Source organism: Symsagittifera roscoffensis, chromosome 1 (genome assembly GCF_963678635.1).
Source record: "Symsagittifera roscoffensis chromosome 1, txSymRosc1.1, whole genome shotgun sequence".
Lineage (NCBI taxonomy): Eukaryota > Metazoa > Xenacoelomorpha > Acoela > Convolutidae > Symsagittifera > Symsagittifera roscoffensis.
This window is the reverse complement of record NC_087062.1, coordinates 91,296,692-91,323,969: the sequence shown is the minus strand read 5'-3', so window position 1 is coordinate 91,323,969 and position 27,278 is coordinate 91,296,692. Positions and strand designations below refer to the sequence as shown.

Here is a 27,278-nt window from a genome sequence, read left to right as displayed (position 1 = left end):
GCAAGCCAATTATGACGCATTAGCAGTACCAGTCAATTTGAAAAAAAAAACTTACCATATAAAATGCCTCAATTTAAAGAGCAGACGCATTTTAACTACTATACGAAAAAGTTCATTAAAAACATGCAACCCAGCTGAGGTTCGAACTCTCTTATTTTGCTGCTGGTCTCCTTCCCTACCTCTACGCTACAGAACCATAAAACCTTAAAGCTAAAGTGCTATTTGTAATAGAATAGTGTGTGTTAATATCCTTAGCATTTGCTGTACTTGATCTTATGCATTTACTGCAATAAAACAGCACTTTCAAAAAAGCACTTATATTTGCGACTTAGGTTGAAAAAAAGCAATATCACACAAGCTTTGCTGAATGTTCCAACGCCCTGAATGTTCCGACTGCCTCTTAAGTTATATCGAATAGTTTTTGATAAGTTAATAGTTTCAGTATTTAAAAAAACAGTTCTTCTTTTCGATTTTTCTTGTTTATTTTTTTCTGAAAAATCTTTGGAACGATTTCTGAGCCAGATTAAATTATCGCTTACGCGTTACAGGCACGAAATACATCGCGCGTCAAACTGACTATTTTCAAACCTCCAAAACGTTACAAAAAACTATTACCAGTGAAATATCTTTTCAATTTGTCTCAGGAAGTCAGTACCTCTAGGATGACGTGAGCAACTCCGTTCAAAAATGGCTATAAAAGTCGAAATTTGTCTGAAGAAAAAACACACCCGAGCACAAATTTTTCATCCTTTCTTTGAAAAAGTCGGAGGAACAACGTTTGTATCTCATTGAAAATGAAAATAACTGGAAATACAAACGACTGTTTGATTCACTAATCCCCCTAACTTTTGCGTAGAAAAATTTTATCCGTAAACAAATTAGAGAGAATGTTGATTGTTAATGTTTTATTTAATCAATAATCCATTTCAGTTATACAGTGCTGATTTAAATGATCCGGACGCGTTGTTCTCAATTTGGGTAAACTTTAGGTGAAAAATTATGAAGACAAACAACTGCTCAGAATTTTAGCAGAATTAATATGGCGCAAACGATTTTGCGAAATTCTGGCTTAAAATTTTGACCCAAAAATGTTTTATTTTTATTTTTTTAGTTGATCAAGAATTACGCTGAAACTACAAAGTCGACATTGATATAATTACAACAAATAGAGCCTCTTACGTATCCCAACAAACTCTAAATACACTCCTAAAAATTACGCAAAACGTTTAAAAAAAAACTTTTCAAATAAAAAAACGGTGCTGTAAAAACGACCTTTTAGTCTATCAAACAAAAATATAGTAGTTTTTGTTATACAATTTTTTGAGTGTATACTCTTCTTAAAGTTTGTATACTCTTCTTAATGGTCGACTAAGTAGTTTCAGCGTAATCCTTGATTAACTAGAAAAAAAAAAGACCCAAAAGATTTGTTGGGCTGTGTACGAGGCTTCTTGTGATATAATTTTCTCATCTATTAACAACGTAGTTTCAGCGTAATTCTTGGTTAATTCAAAAAGCCAAAATGCCCTTTTCGAAGAATTGTACCATATTTATTCTGGCGAAATTCATTTAGTCCGGTTAATTCAAATCAGCACTGTAACAACTTGAATGAACTGCAAGAAAGCAAAAAGTAGACATAGGGTGTAGACAATGGCTTTTCTTAAGTTTTTCGAAGAAAAAATTGTACCATATTAATTCTGGCAAAATTCTAAGCAACTTTTGTTCTCTTAACTTTTCGTCAAATCTCAACTCAATTTTTGTTGTTCGTTTTGTCCGGATATTTTAAATCAGCATTATTATATAATACATTCCGTTAGTATTGCTTTAAAAATTACCAGCAGACAGTTGGAAGAGTAGAAAACTCAAGAAAACCGCGAAAAAACATTTTCAAGGAAAAAAATATAACTTAGCACTGCGAATTCCAGATTCTTTTAGAATAAAAACAATCTAATTTGAGAAAAATAGACCAAGAGATAGTTCTTCTGGGGCTTCAGAATATCAAAATCCATTTTTGAAACTGAAAGTCAAAAACACTTTTGCGCCATTTGCACTTTCGTTATTGACTAGTGAAATTTGCCTTCCTTTCAGAAAATGAATTTGAATTAAACTTGAAAACAAATCAAAAGTCAAACCGTGGAAAAAAAATGATTTGTTAACAATGACTTTTTCTTGAAAAAAAATCATCACCACCTAAACAAGCATCTTCACTTTGTTCAGACACTAAATTTTAAGATTGTTGCCCACCTCAGAAACTAAATACTAACCGGAGTCTAGAATAGCTGCATTGCTTGATGACCGCATTGAATGTATTGACTGCTCTGTTGTTGTACACGCGCCTCTGGAGTCTTCAATGCCGTTCATCAAAGCTAACTCGTGATCGCCGCTTCCATCAACAAGTTCCGGGTGATCAACAGGTTCCTCGTTTCCAGAGTCCAAACTTTGCTCGTCCTCTCCATTTTGATCATCTTCAGTCGCAGATGAGCGTTCAAGTTCGCCTGGATTTAAGAAAAATTTACAAACAACGCTAGTCAAGCTCAAGCTAATATATATATATATGGGTTGGTTTTCAATAAACATTTTTTAACTGGGGAGTACGATCTATCGATAAATTTTCGAAGAAAAAAAATCAGGTTACAAAAACTGTTGTTTTTGCTATGTATGGAACCAGCAATAGTTTGACACGTGGGACATATGCGTCTTTGCCGAATGGTAACCATCCATAAAATCGATATGAGATTAAAAAATTGTTTCAAATGCAAATAGGTTACGATTATTTCAGGCAACAATTTTGCAGCTTTCTGCTTGGTTACATCTTACTCGTCAACAAGGCGTGCAAATCTTGAGACTTCAGCGGCGAACGTAACTGTTCTGTTTCACATAGTTTTTTAATTGACTTTGAAGTCCCTCAGAAAATAATGGTTGTCTTAATAGCTTACGTTTTAACTGCCTGACTCACTTATATTCATTCAAAACTTATTTAATTACCTGGATCTAGCGCAAATAAGAACAGATGGCATGTGTTACAGACAGGTTGTCCATGCGAACTTTCATAGAAGCCGAAACAGAAACTGCAATGCTTGTGATCCCCTATTTGATTTAACGAATTATTCGACTCCATCTCTTATTCAAGAACCCATCATTTTGCCTAAAACAAAAATTTCTTTATGAAACAATTTACAGATAAAAATAAATTATCATTCTAGACAAGCATGTAGATCAGTCAATACAGAGAGAGAGAGAGAGAGAGAGAGAGAGAGAGAGAGATTGAGAGAGGAGGCAATGGATATCCCGTATGCTCTCGGGGCCCCCTGAGCCAGTTGAAAATTCCGAGTATCTTCAAAACAGACATCCATCCGTCAAGGGGACATAGTGAGAAGCCAGCAGATCTGTCGCTTCACTTCATGGTTATCTTGCTAATTATGGCCAGCGTAGAAACCAATTATGGCCAGCGTTGCCTGGTGCCAAAACGGTAACTGTGGGTGGACAGTTGAGATGCAGCAGATTAAAAAAACACCGATTAGACCAGGGGAGTTTTCTGCCAAAGATAAAAATTACCGGAAACGGGGAGCCCCCGAAACCAGAGCGGCATTTGTTCCTAGCCATGTGGGGAACCACGCAAGGGAATGCGAGTACGTACATTTGAAGTGTAGTGAACGGGCTCAAGAAATCAATAGAAAACCACAGAGAATTCCGATGCGCAAAGTGCTACATATGAACAAAGCTGACCAATGCAAACCTCATAGAGACTCCAAGTAGGGAGGATACAACAAGGATAGCCAGAATGTTCCCACCATAGTCTTTAGAAAACTAAGTTTTTTTGTGACAAATTAGTGTAATTTTTTCTGCTGGATGTGATAAAGGATCTGACGTAGAAATATAATTAAGGCATATTAGACAGACATAGTAATATAGGCAAATTGGACAAAGACAATTGCAAAAAAAATAACTAGAAAAAAAAAAAAACTTAGCAGAAAAAATTCGATTTTTTGAAGTTTTTGGCTCCCAAAATGAAGCTAAAAAAACTCTAAAAATTAAGTTCTAAGGTGTCAAATTAGGCATAATTCAGGTTGTAAGCCTGCTGTCTTGCTTTATTCTCTCGAATTAAGAAAACCAAAAATTTCAAACCGGTTTTTCTCGTCACCGGGAAAACTTTTTAGAAATTTTTTAATGTGACTCGAATTACGACTGAAAGGGCTTTAATATGATATATCACTCAACCCAGTCCGATCATTATTTGTGGTACCTGATTTTGGCTGGAAAAAAAGCAAAAAAACTAAAACACCCGAATACAAAGTTACTCCCTCTTTCAATAGTGGGAACAACAAGAGTTTTTACAAATGAAATGCTGCAACTGCATATGGATGCAACACACGGAACTGTGTAAATGGGTGCATGGGATAACCCAAGCGTCATACTCCTCCAGGGGGGAAGGCCAGGAACATCTGAGGGAAGGCCAGGAAAACCGACAACCGGCGGGGTAGTCAATAGCAGCAAGGAAGGATGGAACAAATTACAGCACCGTCTCCAAGCAAAGGTAGGCGATATGTCGTCACCTGTAACATTCGCCCAAATACTACACAGCGACGGAGCGTAAAAAAGTACCTATTAACGACTGGCAGGCGTCAGTTACCTTAATCCTACTCGTTTTTCACCGTCTCGAACTTGCCAGTTGATTTTCTGGTCTGTTTTAGGGCTAAGTAAAAAGTTACTATTTTTAGGCCATCAGTCAAACGACTTTTGATCAGCTTTCGTTTACATGCGAACACAACCACATAGCTGAGTCTCGGATCCTCAGACTACGTGATTGCTATTAAAAACACGGCTCGAACACCCTATTTCATTATGTTTTTGTGTGACAGTTTGTAACATTCGTCTACTGTAGTCACACATGAGGCTTAAGAAAAATAGGCCCTATAACCATTGGCTCAAGAGTCAGGGACACTATCTCTTGTGTTTTTCTACCTCAAATCAGTCGGAGCCAATTCGGTTCGCTTGTGACATGAGACTACGACCCGTTGCAGCTTAAAGGCTACTACCAAAATATCCCCCCCCCCACTCTAGAAATAAGAATGTCCCCATACTTAGGTCTCTAGATACCCAAAATACATGAACGCCGTTAAAAATTCGGGTCGGAACAATCCGTTAAGTTACTTTTTATTAGACAGTGGAACTTTGATCCATTTCAGATGGATCAACCTAAAACTCGCCTTACCTCAACATAACAATAATAAAACACACTCTAGAAATTTAAATTGGGTACTCACATCGTAGCACGCTCAAGAACTGGGAGTAATTAAGTTAGTAAACAACTCGAGAATTAAATAATGTAACTAAATGAGTTTAATGTTTGTTAGTTTCAATAACAGGAACAAGTTTGAATTCTAGAGTATAGTTTCTCGTGAACCACTGGGACACTCAAGCTGTCCACCTTTCCATCGAAGGTTCACTCTAGTCCAGTTTAAATGATAATCCAGTCGAGCAATAATAGTCCAATTCTCGGGAATACGCTTCCTTCTGTTTCAGATAGGACAGCTCTACTCTAGTTTTATTGTGACGGAAATTGCGAATGGCAATTTCCTACTGCTTTATCTGGCAACTTTCCCGCGATTGTTACTCGATCGTTTTGATTTCTCTTTTTCGGTTTTCAGTTATCGCGAGAGAATCGTGCATGACAGGCTCCATTCGAATTTTTGAAAAATCAAATTTCACTCCAAAATTAAGCGTTCTTGTTTTTCTCAAGGTCAAACTTCCAAATATGACCGACTGGCACATACTCCCGGGACTCAAGATCGATGTCCTCATTGCGTGCTGTCGTCTGCCAGTGAGTCCCAGAAAACCGAGTGTTGCTCAAGGTACAGTGCCAGTGGTCATTTACAGAAGTTTGCAGCAGACTTAAGCTTATCTACACCCCAAAATTCACGGCCATGTAAAATTTTCACACTATCGCTAAACCGCAATCAAAATCTGCACACACCTGCACCCTTGAACTCTCGCTTTTCAAGCCAATTATTTAAAAAAAAATTTGTCCCATTCAATCAGGAAATTGTCATGCAGCATTTTGATTTATATAGTAAATATAGCATATTAATAACAATATCTGATTCGTTAAAATTTCTTTTTCGTGAACCCAGGTTTCATCCGGATTCACACTCAAGCCCTCCTTTCCCTCTCAAGACTCAAGATCTCTTCGAACCATCCGCTCATTTCGCACTCTTCGCCTTGGAGGTGCCGTCCCCTGAAGTACTGGATACGGCAAACTGTCTCAACAGTTCTTCTTCATCATCGGAGCTAATCACGATCTCCTCCCAAGCCTTCAGCTGTTCATAGGATCGCATCCATTCCCTTTGCTCCTGCAACCTCTTTGCCTGGTTGGGTAGTGCCTTCACCCTAGATTCCCGGTTCAAACAAAAGGAGTTGTGCAGGCTCAGGCTCACGTTCTTCGCCAAGTCCTCCTCTAGTATCGATTCCCTCGCTTTGGTATTGTCTCTAGACATTTTACCCACTCTTTTCCATCCTGTCGTGATCACATTTCGATGGGTGAACAGGGGTCTCTTGAAAGCTTCCGGCCCAATCTCGGCCTGGAACTGTCGATACTCCTTTTGATGCTTTCTCATGTGATCTTTCGTTGTCATGTATAACCAAGACGTCAGTGTCGCTCGAAACCATGGAAAGTACCTCAAGCGGCTCCATACGTGTCTGACTCCCATTGGTATGGCGAATACTTTGCATGCAGTCTCAAACAATTCGAGTCTCCTGCTGTAGTCTATCGCATATATTGACTCAGCCGTTGGCGTCTTCGCTTCCCGATACTTCGTTTTATTCTCTTCTATCCTTCTCAGAGCCATCGTCGTACTCACTACTAAGAGCGTCACCTTCTGCCGGTGATCCGGTAATCCGATCGACCGAATTTCTTCCATATCCCACACCAGGCAGAGGTTCTTGTGATCTGGATACCACACCGTTTGTGCCAAACAGTGGCATGGGCATTATCCATGGGTGATCTCAATGCTCCTGAGGTTACGCTCCCCCGAGGCTTCCAAGAGAGGCTCAAGCTCCATCATTTTCTCATGCATCGTGTCGTTCTCTCCCATGTTTGGAGCACCCCCCACAGGTTTTCCGATCATGTTTTGTCTCTCGTGATCGCTTGTATTCTCACTTTCCAATTTCAAAAGCTCTTCTCCCCAGATTTCACTCAAGTCATCTCTCAACTCTTTCGGTACTGTCCCTCTGATTTTCCTCAACAACTTGTGCGAGTGATGCGATACCCGAGCCAACCTCACGCACTTGGGCACTGAGAAGGCCTTGTCCACCAATACCCTCTGGCTGGATGCTTCCACCATCGCCATGTGCAGTGGGTAGTGGCTTCCGCACAAATTGGCCATCATTGACCCTATCAGGGATTTTGCGTTCAATGGCAGGCCATAAGCTTCGCTCATGGGAAACCCCATTTCCGCCTCGAGACCAACCTTCCAGCTCCGGATATATTTTTGAGTCACCTGCAACACCCCAGGCCGTGATTCCACGCTCAACGCAGTCACTAAATGGTGTTCAGACTCTAGCCTCTCCAGTTACTGCAGACTACACATTCTCGAGAAGAACCCGAGAGCTGTCGCTATGTTCACCGTAGTTCTCGCGTAACACTCCGCCACTATTTGTACTTCACTTTTCTCCCTTTCCGTGATGTCTTCAAACCAAGTAACCAGATCTTCTTTTTGAAAGGACAGTATCCTGACACATGATTGTCCATCGCAGGTGTGCTCTCCACTCCCACACGTAGAATCCAGACAGCTACCCGGCTCCATCTTCTTTTCGCCTGACTCCTTCATCTGATGTAAGATCAGTTTGTGCACCACACTCAACTTTGCCAAATCTTCATCTTCCGTTGGTGCTAACCTCACCCGCTCGGTGGTCTCCTCGATCAGACTCGCGTGGGGATGTGGGCACCAAGAGGGTCTTAGTAACTTCCATACCACTCCCAAGTTCGTGATCAACAAGCCATTGCCATCACCCATGTTCACTTCAACTCTCTTGTTCGAGCGCGGTATGCTCACCACCTCCGGTGTTTTCTCAAGAATCAGGCCCAGGCTCGGCCTCTCTTTCTCCACCGCGTCTATTTCCACTATTTTTTCTGTCCAAAACTTCAGCAGCTCCGCTACCTCGTGGTTCCTGTGAGCGCCTCCAGTTTCTGAGTCTAAGAAGGGGTTGTAGGCTATCCCCATCACTCCAGACACGTATTGGTATCCCCCCTTCTCACTGAGTCTCGAGTACTGCTCTGGCGAGGCCAGGTTACGGTGAACATCATGTTCTTCTTCGAACTTCTTATTGTAAAACCTCCGTACCTCGTCCAGCTTTGTGTGGTTCTCTAGGGATAGTCTGGAACCATCTTCCTTCTCTATTCCAGTACTCTGATATACGTTTAATATGATCGTTGAGACTCTCTTTTCCACGGTTTTACTTCCGCTTGCTCTTTGGTAGCACGCCAAGATGGTGCTATCAGACATCATTGACATTATCCATCTCAAGAAACATGTGGCATCCTTCCTCCTAGCCAGGCTCAAGCCTGAATTATCACTGGCTTGATACACTTCTAGCTTCTTGTTTCCCAACTTCAACCTGTCATACGAGGTCAATGTCTCCAACTCTATTCCCACCAGACTCCAGGTGAACATCAATTGTCCTGCGGTTCTAACGAAGGGACTCGCCATCAATGGCGGTGCTGATGAGGGTGTCCTCATTGCCTCTTCAAAATGATCCTTCAATAAGATCTGCCAGGACCTCTTCAGCTGGTTCGCCAATTCTATCTTGTTAACCTCCGCCTTTTGCTGGGTGGCCCAATTGCGTCGTTTGCGAGCTACTCCACTGTCCAACTTCTTCAAGCAGTCTTCCATTTCCTTCAATGTCTCGAGGGCCGCCCACCATGGCCGGGAGGTGTTTCTCGTCTTGCTCCTCTCCAGTGGATCACTCGTCACTTGCTTCCCCGTGGCCTGGTGTCCCTTTGAGACACATTCCTCGCCGACATCCACTTCCCATGTCTGTCCGTCCGTTGGACCTCTCTTCACGTTTATCTTCTGGGGCTTGAAGTCTTCCTCCGATGTCGAACTGGTGAAAGCCTCTATTACCCTCTCTACTTCGAGTGGTCTTCTGAGCTCCGTGTTGCTCTTGTATGCCGCCGTCTTGCATCGCGCCAAAACCATGGGCGCCGTCTCTCTCAAGTTTCCTCCCGAGACAGCATCCACTGAAGGACTACTCAATCCCTCTACTTCTCTCTTCCTCTTGCGAGTCTTCACATCTCTGCTTGAGGGTGTTGTGGTAATCATCACTGATTCGACCTCTCTGTCTACCTCCAACCCTTCCAACTCTTGCCTCCCCCTGCTCGAGCCTTAAGGATATTAGTACTTTTAATCATATTACTAGTCCCAACCTTATCCCCCTTCATATCATCAACTATTTTATCTACAGTTTTTTGTTTCAGAGTAGAGCTGTCTTCACATTTTTCGTCTCTAGTCTTTGATCGTGACTTCCTCAGCTCTATCAGCTTGTTCAGCAGCTCCTTTCTCGCCTTCTCATCCAGGCCCGTCCCCATCAGAAGCGGTTCTCCAAACTTCACTACTGTGTCCCACTGTTCATCCTTGAATTTGTCCAGCGTCGTCTCGCTGCCCACTTCTTGATTGAATTCCTTCAAGAACTTTTGCCAAGCGTCGTTCTCCAGAGTCTCCATGAACATGTCCTTATTTCCTTCGATTGTATTCTTTTCCCTTTTCTCCGAACTCAAGAGTATCATCCCCATATTGGAGGTCTCGCTCGCCAATGGCAATTCCAGATTCTTCCGGGGAGACGGGGTCAGAGGTGGAGTGGCAGTATCTGCCCAATTCTCCTCGCTCAAGTCTTTCAACAGCTCCTGAGTGGTGAGCTCCTCCCCTGATGGTCTTGGTTCAGGCGTATTCCCCACTTCCATGTCCTCGCCGGCTTCGCTGAGAGTTTCATCCATACTCTCTTCTTCTGACTCAGCTCTTCTTATCTCGAGAATTCTTTTGAACCGGTCTTCCACGGGCCCACTCCTCTTTTCTCCAGGTGTATCTACTGACAGTGGTGATGGTGTCGCCGGGTCCAATCTCTTGTACTCCGTCAGGGCCACATACAGTTGACCTGCTGCATCCAGTTCTTTTCCCTGTCTCCTTTCCACCTGTTCTAAGCCATAAGGTGCCCTATAATTTCGTGTCGCGAATTTCATGTCGTCCGTCAATGCAATATGCCCCTCCTTCATGATCATCCTGCCATCATCCCATACTGGTAGCATGTTTTCAAGTCCCTCCTGCTCAAGAGCTCTCAAGACCCTTCGCACCTCGTATCCGGGGGGCTGCGAGCCTCTCATCTTTTTAGCTTGCGTCGTCCACGAATTTATCTTCGCCTCGCTAGTGTGGAAATAAACCGCCGCCGTATAGCCGACGAACAGGGGGTCCCAGCCATCAGTGAAGTCTTTCTGCATTTCCTCCGTTGTCATCCTCGCAATTATGGATGGAACTACTAAGGGACTGTTCATCCCTAAGGTCATCCTCCTGACTATCGGGAACTCAGGCATGGTGGCTGGCAGGATTTCTTTCTCCATTATGGCCTCCAGCTCCCTCTTAACCAGTGCAAAGCTGTCCTTCCAAGCAGGAATCCTCAAGATCTCCCGTCCGTCTGCTGTCAGTGGGTTCAAGTTCCAGAACTTGGGATATGTCTCGATGGGGCCCTCGCGTTTGCCTCCCATTCTACATTGCAGCTGTCCCCTGAAGTTGTACACTATCAACTCGGCATCTTTCACTTTTCCAAAGAGTAATGTATTGCTCATTTGTGCCCTGAGCACCTCCTGCCGACACCAATTGAGCGCCGTCCCATCCAGTACGCTGATAAGACTCAAGTGCGTTACAGAGTAACGATACGTTGTCACCAGGGGATCTGGAAATGCGTACGTCACTGCTGGACCGTAAATGCAGGTTACCACCTCCTCTAGACCCCGGATTATCCCCATCGGGTCCGACCTCATTGCCAGGCACAGGTCCGTCAACAGAGGCATACCTCCATTCATCTTCTTCCACTCTTCTCTCGATTTTGGGTTCTTCTCTTCACTCGTCATGTGCCGATTCTGCATCATGAGGTATTGCACTAACAGCGTCTTCAACCCCGCGGCACACTTGTAGGAATAGGTGTCGATACTCGAGTGTACCTTCCCCATTGACAGGGGCTCCCCATATTTCATCAATCGATGAAATGACACCAGTTCCCCATGGGTTAAGAGCACTAGTGCCAGATACCCATCAACCCGAAGTGTCTCCACTCCTCGACTAAACATGTACGCTGGGCCCATGTTGAACAAGTATCTGGGGTAGACCAGATATAAAGCCAAGAGCAGGCTGATCGGCATGCCCAGTATCTCCTGCACGAAGGCTCCAAAGATAGTCGCTTTGGTGCCGAACATTTCCGCCATGAATTCTTTCCCCCAGCAAGGACTCAAGAACTTAAGAATCTCATGATCCCTTCTAGTCCTCAGCTCACCCTCTGCGTGCTCTCTCCAGAACCCTCCAATCGTCACTTCATTGGCTGCCGAGACAAACCTGGCCACCGTCATCTCTCTTCCTTCGGCCAGCTCCAGTTGTTTTTCCAGAAAACTCCAGACTTGTTTCACGAGGGGTGGTGCATCCTCCCTCGTCTTATTCGTGGCGTTCTCTAGCCTTGGTGTCAAAAATGGCCACCAGCCATTCTCTTGCGTCAGACGATATGCCATCGACTCCAATTGTTTCTGCGTTTCGGCCACATTTCTTCTCTCGTTGCTCGGGCCTCCAGACTTGCCGGTGGAACCTGTGATCGTCACCTCCATGCTCCGAAACCACAAGCTGGCCGTCAATTGGTTTATCGCCGGGTGATCGTCCCCGATGACTGGGCTGAACTTAAGTTGCCTGGCAAAGTTCGATATCTCTAGCAAGAGCACCTCGTCCAATACGATCAGGATGTCGGCTAATCCATAAAAGCCCCTCAGTGTATGAGATATGTCCGCCCATGCCGCTGCCAATTCTGACTTGCGGAGCCTCAGGTTCGATGGCTCCAATTCCCGATTGGGGGCTGCCATTAGAATTCGCCATTCGTTTTCCTCTGCTATCAGGATCAAGACCGCGTACACGAATTGTAGGGCGGGTGGCATATTCGCGTATCCAGGGGATGTAGTGAACACCACCTTCGTCTTTGAGCCGAATCTCGAGACAAAATTCTCTTGCACCTCATTCATCGCCGCAAACAACGTCTGAATGGCTTCCCATATCTTCCTCGGTGTTGGTTCATTGCCCTTCAGCTGCTCAAGAAGTCCAGCCGCGCGCAGATGATCATTCATTCCTGCAAACAATAGCAGCTCAGGCTCACAGGGCATCTCCGACTTTATTGCCACCACTAGAGTTAACATCTGGTTTAGTTCGGCTCCTGGCAAAGAGTATATCAGAGTCTCCGGCCAAAACAGCTTAGGAGACGTTCCTTCGAAGTCTGATCCCGCCACAATGACTACCCTCGCAGCAGCTGGATCTGCTCTATCGTAAACTGCCAAAGTCTTGGCCAGCTGGGTGCTCCCACAGGGCTTCCCGTACCTAGGATCTTCCGCCAACTTCGAGCCTTCATAAGCGGCATCTGGCAATTCCATTTCCCCCGGATTCAGCAGCTTGTCCACCACCCTCAACTGTGCCGGGGTCGCCAATCTGATCCTGGCGATGCTCGTTCGGTGTTTGGGGGGTTCTGCTATTAGTCCAGGACTCCCCAGCAGCTTGAGAGGTCTATAGTTGATGGGTCCCATGATCGCTTTCGTGGGAATTCCGGTCAGGTCCGCGGTCTCCATCAGTTTTGCTCTCGAGAAATGCGTCTCATGAGCCTTCAACCAATCCACACAATGATGTCTGCTCAAGTCTTCGTGCGACACTCGTTCAATACCCAGAGTCTCCGCCAATTCTCGCCTGCATTCCAAACCTTCTAGGTCCAGCCCTTTCACCTTCTCTGGATATCTCAAGCGAGCGGTCTCCATAGGCCTCTCCACCCGCTTGCTCTCTGCCACTACCACTGAGGATATTACCGAACCTGGAGGCGTTGATGACGTCACCTCCTCAGACTCCATTGGCATGGTACTCGGCAATCTGGCCTGGCTGCTCCTTGAGCTGTCTCTAGAGTCGACCCTCGGTCCCAAACGACTAGACAAGGCCCTCGAGGCAAGGAATGGTGGGTTCGGAGGTGGCCCTAATGTGAATTGGGCCGTCTCTAGCAGATCCGCCTCTAGCGCATTTATGTGTCCTTGAAAGACGTCATTCAGCCACTCTGCTCCCCTCGGTCTGTCGAAGTGGATTCCATCATTGGAGGTGTCTTCAGGGAATCCCGCTTGCTCCATGCTCTCCGCCACGTCCAACAGTCTGATGGGGAGCACACTCTTCCGGTGGATTTCTCGGATCACCCCGTTTAGGTTCCGCACCTTCTCGTTCATTTCCAAGGCGTGCTGATCGAAGTTCATGTTATAAGGGTCAGTACATACTGTCAACAGGATGGGATCCATCTGGATCCTCAGCTCCTCGAGAAGGCAGCTCATCTTGTCGTGCAGCCTCGTTACTTTCCTCGCTTCTCCTCTTGATACATCATTCGTTCCGATCATCACGGTCACCGTGTATACTTTCGTCATCCCTAGCATCTCAAGCGTTGCCAATATCTGTGGCGTGGCAGCTCCAGCGAAACTCAAGACTCCTGTCTGCCAGTGCGATTGGATCCGGGTCAACACCCGCAATAGGCTGTCCCCTATAATTAGGTGGACCGCGCCTTCTGGCACACGGGGTGATGCAAGATATTCCACCCAGGCTGCATCATGAAAGCAATCCCTCCTGGCCTTCTGTTCCGCATTCCAATCCAGCCGATTGTGCCTGTGGTACCTCTTTTTGGTGTTTTTCTTATAACTCGAGATCATGAAGCTCCTGACCGGCTGTTCCCTCCACGTTAGAGGAAGCTCCGCCCTTGCCGAATTTTCACGACTTCTCTGCCGAAATTTCTCGTTCAGCTCCTTCAGACGCGATGAGCTACCGCTCACCTGACTGCCGCTCGAGGTTGAGGTTGGGGTATATCCCGGCAGTACCACATCCATCAGCGGGCGTATGGGTTGCGTTTCTAGGCTGCGCAGGGAGGACGTTGCTTCATTCGGTATCCAGACTTCCAACCCTTCACTCATGTGTTCTCGAGCCTCGCGGTCAAGGTTGAACCGTCCTCTTGCCCTGGGGGCTTCATCCACTTCCATGCGTGACTCTGGCCTCGAGCTGGTAACCACTCGCTCCTTTGGCCTGGCTCCCTTTTGTGCATCAAGTTCACGTTGTCGTTGTTCTATTCTCTCCATCTCCGACTTCAGTTGCTCACAATTCGCGGCATTCTCCCGCACCCTTAGTTCCTGCTGATGTTCAGCCCGCAGCATCTCAAGCAACCTCAGAGTCTGATCTCGTTCGATGACTGCCTGGTCCCTTTCCAGCTGAGCCTTTTCCCGATCCAGCTTTGCCTGATCCAGATCGAGGTTCGCCTTGTTCCTTTCCCTCTGCGTCTTCTCAAGCTCTTTCTTTAGAACACCAAGATCCGGATATGCCTCAGTCGTCTGTTGCACTCGCGTCATCAATGGCACCTTACTCGAGCTCTGGCCTGTCGATCTCGCTGATGGCCTAGTTGGTAGTGGGAATTCTCCTGCGCCATATTCGGTATTGTTACTCAGGCCAGGATTCCTTGCCAAGTCAAAGCCCCTTACTCCTCCATCCACATTCCAAGACAACCATCTGGTCTGTTCCTGATTTGATATTCCCTCGGTGGTGTAGCCGACCATCAAGACAGCCTCCGTCGCAGACTCCCTGCACTCACCCTGTTCTTCCAACTGGAGGATGGCATTCAGCATTACCGCCATTCTCTCATCTATCTGGGTATAATCCAGGTCCCTCAGGCGTCTGTACAGCTCATCGAGAGTAGGCTTCTTCAGGGCCGCGGGCACGGATTTCCAGAACCTGTCTGCCATTTTCTGTGACTTCGGGATGTATTCAAGTGTTAACCAGCTCAAGAACTACCTTACCAACTCAAGAATTGACCAACTTAAGAATTCTCTAGAAATGTCTCCTTGCAAATGCTTGCTGCAGGTGTCGATTATCGCGAGTTCAATCAAGATTTCCTTTTCTGTCTCTCGCTTGAGTATAGTTGGATTTTCAACTTTGTTTATCAAACTTGATCTGAAAACAGAAACCATATTAAGACTTAATATGTCATGTTCCTAACCTAGAAACCCCCCTTTTACCAGTATGGTTAAAATCTTATCATTTTCATTCAACTTAAAACAATTCAATTGGAATTTCTTTAAAAGCATGCAGATTCATTTTATGTTTTAGCACCGTTAATCCTTCTAAAATTCAATTGTCATGCCAATCGCTTCTTAAGATCCCTTTACCTGTGCTGCACCCCAGTACCTAACTCGAGACTCCTCCCTCACGCCCAACTCTAGAACCCCGTGTGCCCAACTCAGGCGATGCTCAAGTAGTATTTCTTGTGAAGATACACTATCATCTCCGTTTCCGCGAAGACTACGTGTAGGATAGCGTACAATTCCCTTGAGCTCAATTTGCCCCTGTTTGGGTCATACACCGGCATTGAGACCTCCGGTATTCCTCTTTCAATCATGAAGTCTCGTAGTCTTGTTAGTGCCAACATCACGTGTTCGGAATCAATTGTGTTCCTGTCATTGACCCTCGTCACTAGGAAGCACAGATATTTGCCCGGGACTTGTGCTACTGATGGTGGAAGCGCTGCCATCCCTTCCAGTCCTGGTCTCTGTCTGAACAGAAACTCCACGTTCTGGTACTCTCTTTTGAATTCAGCTTCCAATCTTGATTTGAAACTCATGTCCGCCGTGATGCAGATCGCGCTAGTCCTGTTTGACAGGATGAAGTCGCTAGCCGTTATCATGATGTTTTCCGAGTACTCATTGGGTATTTCAAATTTCGTTTTGAAATTCCGACCTATGGTAGGCTCTGGCTCTTCTTCTTCCAGTTCCAATTCGCTTGTTTCTTTCACTTCCTTGAGCTTCTTTATCATCAAACTTTCGGTGTGGGTAAGTCCTACCCCCACTCCCCGGACAAAAATATTTATCGACGTCCCCGTCGATGTTGTCGGGTCTGAATTGTCCGGAGGAATGTCCAGCGGCCTGTCTGTTGCCGTCCATCCGAAAAGAGGGTCCTCTGTCTTCATATAATTTGCCGATGACACGTCGACTTGTTGAATGCTTTGTCCTTCGTGGCTCTCGTCTTTGACATCGCGCATCCACTCTAGTATCCTCAAGTTCGTGTTCTCCCTCCTCTCTATCTCACTCTGTTCGAGATCCGTCTCCAATTCTGGTGTCGAGTAGTCTTCCTGCGGATAGTGTCCACCATCGTCAATGACCTGCCATTCCTCTTCGGCTTCCAGTTCGCCTGTACTCAGTAGTTCCTCGTCCAATTTGTCTGGCTGTATCTTATCGATCAAGAAGTCATCCCCGTATCTGTTGTACCTCATGCCGGTCCGTTTACGATTGCCAGTCCTGGTTCCCGGTGGTATTGGTCGATCTGGCTCCATCCACTTCGGCACCTCATCTTGCTCCGGGTCGTTCCAGTCTTCTTCTACAAAGGATCCTGCTTCAGACTCCACCTCTATCTTTTCATTGTCGTCCAAACTCAAGTTCTCATTACCATCATTTTTCTCTCTGGTGCCTTTTTCATTCACTTCACACGCTGGCTCTACCACCAGGTACTCGAGACCCTCCATGTCCTTAGGTATGCACCAGTCCTCCGGGGACGGGACGTGAGGCCTCAGATATTCATAATGTGCTGCTCGCCCAGTACTCAAGCGGTAGAACCGTCCTTGTTGATGCACTTCCGTTATCATGAATGGTCCCCTCCACTTCTTGAGTAGTTTCTTTGTTCCTTTGGTCGGTATGACATTTTGGAAGACCCACACGTATTGGCCCACTTCATATGGCTTTGCTTGTAATATTTTTTCGTCATATTTTCTGCGTTGTCTCATTTGCGCTTGCGCCGTGTTCCTCCTGCATAGCTCGTTTAGCTCCTGTTGTCTTTTGATCGCTTCTTTCACGTATGCCTGAGGCGACGTCCTTTTCCCCTCGTATTCCGGGTAAAAGAATGTCAGAGGCATTGCTCTCTCCCTGCCCGTCAACATCATGAAAGGACTGATGCCCGTCGTTGAGTGCTGTGTACTGTTGTAGGCCCCTACTACCTGTGGCAGGTATTTATCCCAGTCCGTCATGTATCTTGAGCAGTACACCCTTAACATGTTGACCAGTGTCCTGTTCTGTCTCTCTACCAACCCATTGGTCTGTGGATGGTAGTTCGTCGAGTGTGCTTGAGCAATGTGCGATCTCCTCATCAATTCTTTTGTCAAGTCCCCCACAAAAGCTTTGCCGTTGTCCGACTGGAAAGTCATTGGACAACCATACCGCGATATCCAATGCGTTATCAGATGATCACATGTCTCCTCGGCCGAGGCTGTCTGGCACGGAACCGCTTCCGCCAACTTTGTGAAGTGATCTATTATAACCAGTATCTGGTTATATCCTGACTCCGTCATGCAGATTTTTTGATGGTCTATCTGAACCACTTCATTGAACTCTGAGCTCTCGACGGACTTGAGGGGGAACTTCATCTTCCTTGGGTCTTTTACCTGGAGGCATGCCAGGCAGGCATTCACCCATCTCTCGCAAGCTTTTCTCATTCCTGGCCAAACAAACCTGTGAAGTATCCTTTGTTGTACTTTATCTATCCCCTGGTGCCCCATCTGGTCGTGCGATCTGAAGAGCACCTCCGTTTGATACAATTGTGGTAGTATGATGAGGTTGTGTTTGTGTAATATCTTCTCCTCATCTTTCCTCTTGCATGCTACCACCCCATCAGCTGTGTGGTAGAGTAAGTCTTTCTTTTCTTTGTAGAACTGGCTCAAGATCTTGTAGCTGTCTTCCTCGATTTCCCCCTTCTCCTTGACCCCCGACTGGATCCATTTGGATAGGTTACTTGTCATTTTGTCATTCTTTTGGTCTCTTATTAGGTCTGACAGCCTATATCTCGCCTTGACATTCTCCTTTAGCGCCATGATCTGTCCATTCATCTCACCAGGGTTGTGGATGTTATCACTCAGCTTCACGCATATCATCCTTTTCACGATTTTCATATCATCTTCTGGCACCAGATTCGTTCTGACGTTTGAGTTGCATGATAGTTCCCTGAATGGCTTCCTTGAAACCGCAATTTTCTCAAGTTCTTCACCACCTCGTATATCCTGTATGTCCAGATTGTACGTTCCTGAAGATGGATCCGTCTGTAACTCCCTGTCGTGGTGCCTTATCTTCTCTTCCACCAATATCATGCACAGACTGTCTTGGTTTTCGCTGCTCTCATCCGAGTCTTCATCCCATTCTTCACCGGACAATTTTCCTTCTCCGGTTTCTTCTGCCGTGAACATGGACCACTCCCTGGACTCTTGACCTAGTCCCAGGTGTTCAGTATCTTCTTTGAACGCCACTTTCTTTTTCCTAACCTTGGTTTGCTCCAGAATGTTTTCGGGGATTTTGTCAACTAGTGACCGCACGACATCTTTGCTGTCAGTGACGCTTCCTCTTGAGGAGTCAGTATTGTTCACTGTTTCTTTTCTCCGAAGTATAGTGACTTCCGGTTCCTCTTGACCCTTCTCTTGGATCACGGGCTTATCATCTGATAGTTTCTCGAGCAACCTCATTAAGTCATCATCTATCTGTGCAGTTCCCGCTTCTACCTGGTTAAGATCATAGCCTTTTGCCTTGAGCGTCTCCCTCACGATCTTCGACTTGAGTATTATCTCTATCGGAATCCTTCTGCTCTTCTTCAGGATGGTCTTTCCTGGAGGTTCTTTAGGTAATTCAGGATGATCTTCAATCGGTTTGCCTGATTTGTCCAGCCATCTCGTGAGTGGAAGACTGTCGTACGTTTCCTTGTCCATGAAGGAGAAGCCATCTTTGATTTCAGGTCTGTCTGCCTCTCTTTGCTCTTGTCTCTCGTAGAACTCCGTCTTCTTACTCAAGCTGTCGGCATTTTGATGTTTATCTTGTGTTCTATGCTCAATTATCATGTTGTATCCGTCCAGGCGAACTATCCACCTCCCAATGTAACTTTGGTCCATTGAGTACGTTTTCAGCCAGCTCAGTGCTCTGTTGTCGACTCGCAACTTGAATGGCTCACTGCCCAGGTATGCCCTGTTTTTCTCGACAAAGGTAACCACCGCGAACATCTCACCTTTTCATGCATGCAAACACTTCGTCAAGTCTCTCAATGTGGTCTTCTAGTGTGGGCGTCGCTATTACTACGTCATCCACGTAGCACATTACCAGATTGCCATACTTCTTCGTCACGCCTATCAGCGCGTGTGCCATCAACCGCTGAAACGTGGCTGTGGCATTGCAAAGTCCAAACGGCATCCGTTTCCATTGAAACAGACCCAACTCGCAGGCAAACCCTGTCTTGTCCCTGTCCTGCTTCCTTAGTGGTACCTGCCAAAAGGCCGAGCCTAAATCAAGAGTCGTAAAAAATTTTGCATCACCTTACTTCGAGAGGCTCTCATCAATCCAAGGTATGGGATAGGCATCCTTCACCGTGACGGAGTTCAGGTATCGAAAGTCACAACAAAACCTCAACTGGTCGCCTTTCTTTTTGGCCATCACTACTCCACACGCCCACATGTCATACTCTAGTAACGTCTCGATTTCTTTTCTACACGCCTCCAATTTGTGTGGGGTCATGCGCCTCGCCCCCTCCCTGTGCGGTACCGCGTTCTCCTCAAGTTCTATTTCATGCTCAACGAAATTACAACACCCGATATCCGCTTTATGCCTCGAAAAAACTTCTTCGTTCCGCTCTAGTACGTCCTTGATGGCTTCGAGCTGTTCATCTGTCAGTTTGCCTCTCAAATGTTCAATCTCCGGCAGAACCGTTTTGTCAGTTTGCATTTCATCTAGTGTGGGCCGCTCTGGAAAGTTCGAACAGCTCGACAGCCCATCGTCCGTCTCTGAGTCTTCATCCCATTCTTCACCGGACAATTTTCCTTCTCCGGTTTCTTCTGCCGTGAACATGGACCACTCCCTGGACTCTTGACCTAGTCCCAGGTGTTCAGTATCTTCTTTGAACGCCACTTTCTTTTTCCTAACCTTGGTCTGCTCCAGAATGTTTTCGGGGATTTTGTCAACTAGTGACCGCACGACATCTTTGCTGTCAGTGACGCTTCCTCTTGAGGAGTCAGTATTGTTCACTGTTTCTTTTCTCCGAAGTATAGTGACTTCCGGTTCCTCTTGACCCTTCTCTTGGATCACGTGCTTATCATCTGATAGTTTCTCGAGCAACCTCATTAAGTCATCATCTATCTGTGCAGTTCCCGCTTCTACCTGGTTAAGATCATAGCCTTTTGCCTTGAGCGTCTCCCTCACGATCTTCGACTTGAGTATTATCTCTATCGGAATCCTTCTGCTCTTCTTCAGGATGGTCTTTCCTGGAGGTTCTTTAGGTAATTCAGGATGATCTTCAATCGGTTTGCCTGATTTGTCCAGCCATCTCGTGAGTGGAAGACTGTCGTACGTTTCCTTGTCCATGAAGGAGAAGCCATCTTTGATTTCAGGTCTGTCTGCCTCTCTTTGCTCTTGTCTCTCGTAGAACTCCGTCTTCTTACTCAAGCTGTCGGCATTTTGATGTTTATCTTGTGTTCTATGCTCAATTATCATGTTGTATCCGTCCAGGCGAACTATCCACCTCCCAATGTAACTTTAGTCCATTGAGTACGTTTTCAGCCAGCTCAGTGCTCTGTTGTCGACTCGCAACTTGAATGGCTCACTGCCCAGGTATGTCCTGTATTTCTCGACAAAGGTAACCACCGCGAACAACTCTACTTTCGGTGCTCCGTACTTCATTTCCGTGTCACTTAGGACTTTGCTCCCGTACGCTATTGGTCTCAAGACTGTCTTCCCATTCCATTCTTGTTCTTGATGGAGAATTCCAGAAATCGCGACTACCGACGCATCCGTGTCCAGCACGTACATCCCTTTCTCAGTCGGCATACCCAGTACTGGTGCCTCACATAGCTCTTTCTTTATTCTCTGGAATGACTCTTCTGCTGCGCTGTTCCGCGTGAACTTCTTGCCCTTGTGTCTCATTAATTGTTGCATCGGGTATACCTTGCCGCATAGCCTTTGATGAACTCTCTATAATAGTTAGCGAAACCCAGGAAGCTCATCAACTGGTGTTCTGTCTTCGGTGATTTCCAGGTTAGGACTGCTTCCACGGCGTCCGGATCAGGTCTGATGCCGTGCTTGTCTACCATCCTGCCCAAGTATTTTATTGAGTCCTTGAGTATCTCGCACTTTGATGGTTTACACTTTAGCCCCGACCTTTTCATGCATGCAAACACTTCGTCAAGTCTCTCAATGTGGTCTTCTAGTGTGGGCGTCGCTATTACTACGTCATCCACGTAGCACATTACCAGATTGCCATACTTCTTCGTCACGCCTATCAGCGCGTGTGCCATCAACCGCTGAAACGTGGCTGTGGCATTGCAAAGTCCAAACGGCATCCGTTTCCATTGAAACAGACCCAACTCGCAGGCAAACCCTGTCTTGTCCCTGTCCTGCTTCCTTAGTGGTACCTGCCAAAAGGCCGAGCCTAAATCAAGAGTCGTAAAAAATTTTGCATCACCTTACTTCGAGAGGCTCTCATCAATCCAAGGTATGGGATAGGCATCCTTCACCGTGACGGAGTTCAGGTATCGAAAGTCACAACAAAACCTCAACTGGTCGCCTTTCTTTTTGGCCATCACTACTCCACACGCCCACATGTCATACTCTAGTAACGTCTCGATTTCTTTTCTACACGCCTCCAATTTGTGTGGGGTCATGCGCCTCGCCCCCTCCCTGTGCGGTACCGCGTTCTCCTCAAGTTCTATTTCATGCTCAACGAAATTACAACACCCGATATCCGCTTTATGCCTCGAAAAAACTTCTTCGTTCCGCTCTAGTACGTCCTTGATGGCTTCGAGCTGTTCATCTGTCAGTTTGCCTCTCAAATGTTCAATCTCCGGCAGAACCATCTATTTTTAGCATCACCTCGTGTGGACCATAAGCTTCAGTATGCCTGTTATCAACACGTACCGACTTGCTGCCCCCTCTCGTGAGTAGTGCTCTCAACGCTCTAGAAGTCGTTTGTGGGCTTATACAACTCAAGTAATCTGCGTACACGTCAATGTGCATTATTGTCTGGTCGCTCGGTTCGCTCAAGTTTCTGGTTACCTCGTGGCCGCCCACTGTGATTATCGACATTATTCTAGCCCCGATTTTCGATATGCCGGATGGCTTTCCCGTCACCATTTTTACAGTGTTACAATTCCCGGTCTTTGTCGAGCCCGGTACAGCCTCTGGTGTTGGCTTTGATCCAGTTAATGCTTCGTTGAAATTCTGTCTTTCGATCTCCTGCTTTAGTCGTTGCTCTATTTCTTTCGCAGCCAGATCCTGTTTCACTTTGGTAATTGCTTCCGTCGCCGCTTTCTCATAATTTATCTCTAGAGAGTTCCCGGCTGCGGATTCTATCGCACCATTAACATGTGTTACAGCTTTCACTGTTTTCGTCGGCAATTCCGTGCTTGGTGCTCCTAATTTCCTAGATTCAAACTCGTTTTGTCTATTCCGCTGATTCTGCACCGCCGCTAATGCCAACTTATGTTTGGGGTGACTCTGGTCCTTGACCGCTTCCCAGAACAAAAGACAATCCATTCTGAAGTGCCCTTCTTGGTTACAGAAGAAGCATCTCGCGCCTATCTTGATGATTAAGCCACTATAGTACTCGTGTTCCTCCATCTGGCTCATGTCCTCCTCATCCGGTGCGTATCCTAGACTCTTCATGCATTGTTTGTATGTTGTGCAGTCAGCCACGTGGTGATCCGCCGACCCGCAGTTCGCGCATGATCTGCGCTTGTCCATGTCATCTCTAGGCTTGTACCATGACGACCTCTGAGGTTGTCTTCCCCCTTGCGTGTTCCTGTTTTCTGAATATGAGTATTTCTTGGGCTTCATCAGCATGTATTCCCTTGATTTCTGTCTCATTTCTTCTGGGGTCGGTGCGCTGTCTTTCGACAATGTGTAGTATGTTGCTAACATTGTTCTTAAGTCATCACTTTTTACCCCATCAATGAACTTCGAGGCAATGCTAAAGTTTCTTCTGTTTGTCGACTCCTCTGGGTCACTCCTTCTTCTCAAGCTCTCAAAGTCATCTAGGAACCGATCAATTGATTCATCGTCCCTCTGCCTTCTCTTTTCAAATCGCATCATCGCTTGGTGACCCTTCATGCCTGACCCGAATCGATTCAGCAATATTTCGAAGATTTTGTCCGCGGTATCGCGTTCTTCTTCTTTCTTTGCAACCACGCATTTTAATGCCGTGCCTTCCAAATTGCTGAGTATGGCTGTGCATGCTTGTCTTTCATCATTTAAGTTATCTTGCTATAGGTGTAATCTCATCACTTCCACCCAAGTGTCAATGCATCCATCGGAGTCGTCTTTGAATTCTTTTGGCTTCTTGAAAGTTTTTCTTGATTTTCCGTCTCTCCTATCGCTCGAGTCAGTGTTCCTCGTGGCGAAGGCCTCTAGAGTCCTGTTCATCATCTCCCAAGTGCTTGCCCACGTCATGGCATCCGGACCTGCGTTGCTGTTAGCTGTTGAGTCCCCCGGACCACTCATTGTGTTTGATCCAGTTGACCTTTTTTCGAGCACCGGTACCCTACTCCGTCTCATTATTTCTATTTACAATTGCTCCTATTTACAATATTACTATATACACAATTCTATTCTAAGGATAATATCTTTTGTGAAAAAATTATTAAAAGGAAATATACAACGTGATAAAAACGATGTTCCTAGTTCTCTTTCAAAACCTTTCGAGAAACTTTCTTTATTTGTGGTCACAACCGTACCGGGTTCCGACTAGTCTTGTTCTGTTTTAATTCTGTCTTAAAATACTTATTGTAATTTTTACTCCAATTTTTATACCGTCCCAAGACTTCCAGTTACCGTCCCTACTCTTCTTTGTACCGTCCCAGGCTTCTTTCTACTGTCCCAAGAATGTTCGGTACTGTCCCAGTACTTTTTGTCAGTGTCCCAAGACCCCTGTCCCGAGAGTACTATCCCAGGACCACTGTCCCAAGACTGTCCCAAGACTACTGTCCCAAGACTAGTGTCCCAAGACTACTGTCCCAAGACTAGTGTCCCCAGGCTAGTGTCCCAAGACTACTGTCCCAAGACTACTGTCCCAAGGCTACTGTCCCAAGACTACTTTCCCAAGACTACTGTCCCAAGGCTACTGTCCCAAGGCTAGTGTCCCAAGGCTACTATCCCAAGACCAGTGTCCCAAGGCTACTGTCCCAAGACTACTGTCCCAAGGCTACTGTCCCAAGACCACTGTCCCAAGACCACTGTCCCAGGACCACTGTCCCAAGACCACTGTCCCAAGACCACTGTCCCAAGACCACTGTCCCAGGACCACTGTCCCAAGACCACTGTCCCAAGACCACTGTCCCAAGACTGTGCCGTCCCAAGACTGTACTGTCTCAAGGCTGTACTGTCCCAAGACTGTACCAAGACTGCTCTGGTCCAACACTATCCCAGGACTGCACTGTCCCAAGACTGTCCCCAGACTGCACTGTCCCAAGACTTCTTTGGCACTGGCCCAAGACCTCTCTGGTACTGTCCCAAGACTTCTTTGGCACTGTCCCAAGACAGTTAACAAGTGTTTGAGCGGTGGGACCTCCTTCTTCTTCGTTGTAGGGACTTCTTGATTCACTGTACCTTGTACCACCACTCAAGCTCTAGTAAAAATTTTCCCAAAAACCCTCTCTTAGTGGCCAAATGCTGACCCCCCTTTTTTAGTTACCTCTTTTCAATGTTCCAAGCAACTTGAAACCAAAACCTGTGCGCAGGTATCTTGTGATCACCTGTTCGTATAAAAACCAAACACAAATCCTTACCAAAATGCAACAAAAATCTAAGCAAGAAAAAATAATAAAAACAAAGAGATGAACCTAAAAATTTCAAAGGTGACAAATGTCTACCTTCTATCGAAAAAATTTCTGGTACTTAATTGCCACGCGTTTTCCTCCTCCCTGCTAGCGATCTTATGGGGTATCACAAGAACTGTCTATGTCCGTTCCCCCCTACCGATCCGACCAGGATACCTACCTTAACCTGATTCTAATTTTGGATATCCGCTTCCTATGACCAACGCGTGTAAATATCTAATGTAACTAAGTCGACGATGCCGAGCAATTAGTTACTCTAATGTGTCCCCCCTTTTTACAAATTATAACCGCCAACCTCTAACTTAACCAGCCCCCCTTCTAACCTCCCCCCTTTTTAGCCCCCCTTCTTAAGCCTAAAATTACCTTAAGCGCCGGGTGCTAAACCTCTCAAGAGAAAACCGTAGACCTGTCTCCAGGCCTGCTCAAGTAAAAACGTTCCTCAAAACCGGGGGATTTCGCTTATCCAATTTTACACTTATCTCCTATAATGTAATGTGGATTTTAACGATACCCGTTCTGCCCAACTTGAGAACTCGAGAACTGCCAAATCCTTCTTGGCTACTTTCCCACTCGACTGGTCACCTCTTCCAGTCCAGTCTCCTATTGGTTCAGCTCAAGTGCTCCTGAACCACTTTCCCACTCGGCTGGTCACCTCTTCCAGTCAAGTCTCCTATTGGTTCAGCTCAAGTGCTCCTGAACCACTTTCCCACTCGGCTGGTCACCTCTTCCAGTCAAGTCTCCTATTGGTTCAGCTCAAGTGCTCCTGAACCACTTTCCCACTCGGCTGGTCACCTCTTCCAGTCAAGTCTCCTTGTTGTCCAGCTAAGTTCCAAGCTATCTGAAAACCCTTGACAACGCCCCACACTCGGGCACTTTATTGAGGTTACTGGGTTAAATTGCTAGGTTGATCGAAGCGATCGAACTTGTAAAACAGTATGGGTATACTATCTAATTAATAGAAAGGTTTGATCCAACTAATCTGGTGTCAAAGTCACTGTCTTTTTTCGTTTTATGGTTTTTGTTCCTTTTTCTATTCTTTTCTGGTTTTTGTTTTGCTTTTTGTCTTTTTGCTCGTGTTTTTGTCCCCCTAGTTGCCCCCTTTTACTCGGTTAGCTAAGCCTCGTTCGGAGAGCGTACCAGGAAGTTTTCTCGAGTTTTTTTAAAAAACTATCACGGTACAACCGGAAGGTTTGCACGTTCCTGCCGAACCGTATCACCGGTACTCTAGAATGGGCATGCAGCCCGAAGCTGTCTCAAGTGGGTTCGACTCCGTAGTCTTGATGTCGTAAACACCCAGGAGCGCCATAAAAACACTATGTAACATTCGTCTACTGTAGTCACACATGAGGCTTAAGAAAAATAGGCCCTATAACCATTGGCTCAAGAGTCAGGGACACTATCTCTTGTGTTTTTCTACCTCAAATCAGTCGGAGCCAATTCGGTTCGCTTGTGACATGAGACTACGACCCGTTGCAGCTTAAAAGCTACTACCAAAATATCCCCCCCACTCTAGAAATAAGAACGTCCCCATACTTAGGTCTCTAGATACCCAAATTACATGAACGCCGTTAAAAACCGGGTCGGAACAATCCGTTAAGTTACTATTTATTAGACAGTGGAACTTTGATCCATTTCAGATGGATCAACCTAAGACTCGCCTTACCTCAACATAACAATCATAAAACACACTCTAGAAATTTAAATTGGGTACTCACATCGTAGCACGCTCAAGATCTGGGAGTAATTAAGTTAGTAAACAACTCGAGAATTAAATAATGTAACTAAATGAGTTTAATGTTTGTTAGTTTCAATAACAGGAACAAGTTTGAACTCTAGAGTATAGTTTCTCGTGAACCATTGGGACACTCAAGCTGTCCACTTTTCCATCGAAGGTTCACTCTAGTCCAGTTTGAACGATAATCCAGTCGAGCAATAATAGTCCAATTCTCGGGAATACGCTTCCTTCTGTTTCAGATAGGACAGCTCTACTCTAGTTTTATTGTGACGGAAATTGCGAATGGCAATTTCCTACTGCTTTATCTGGCAACTTTCCCGCGATTGTTACTCGATCGTTATGATTTCTCTTTTTCGGTTTTCAGTTATCGCGAGAGAATCGTGCATGACAGGCTCCATTCGAAGTTTTGAAAAAA

The 27,278-nt window shown here is 45.8% G+C and overlaps 1 protein-coding gene across 3 annotated transcripts in view; it reads right to left on the bottom strand.

Annotated features, from left to right (window-relative positions):
• Positions 1-27,278, bottom strand: part of LOC134852115 (uncharacterized) — a 380,695-nt gene that overhangs the window by 5,354 nt on the left and 348,063 nt on the right. For 2 of the 3 annotated variants that reach the window (XM_063868405.1, XM_063868419.1), the window contains exons 2-3: positions 2,983-3,145; positions 2,262-2,492 (exon numbers count right to left, since the gene is read on the bottom strand). In XM_063868405.1, coding sequence (XP_063724475.1) covers positions 2,262-2,492; positions 2,983-3,115 — 364 coding nt within the window. In that variant the 5' untranslated portion in view covers positions 3,116-3,145. Of the gene's footprint in view, positions 1-2,261; positions 2,493-2,982; positions 3,146-5,261; positions 5,588-27,278 lie in introns of those variants that run through there. The other variant, XM_063868413.1, reaches the window with a different exon arrangement.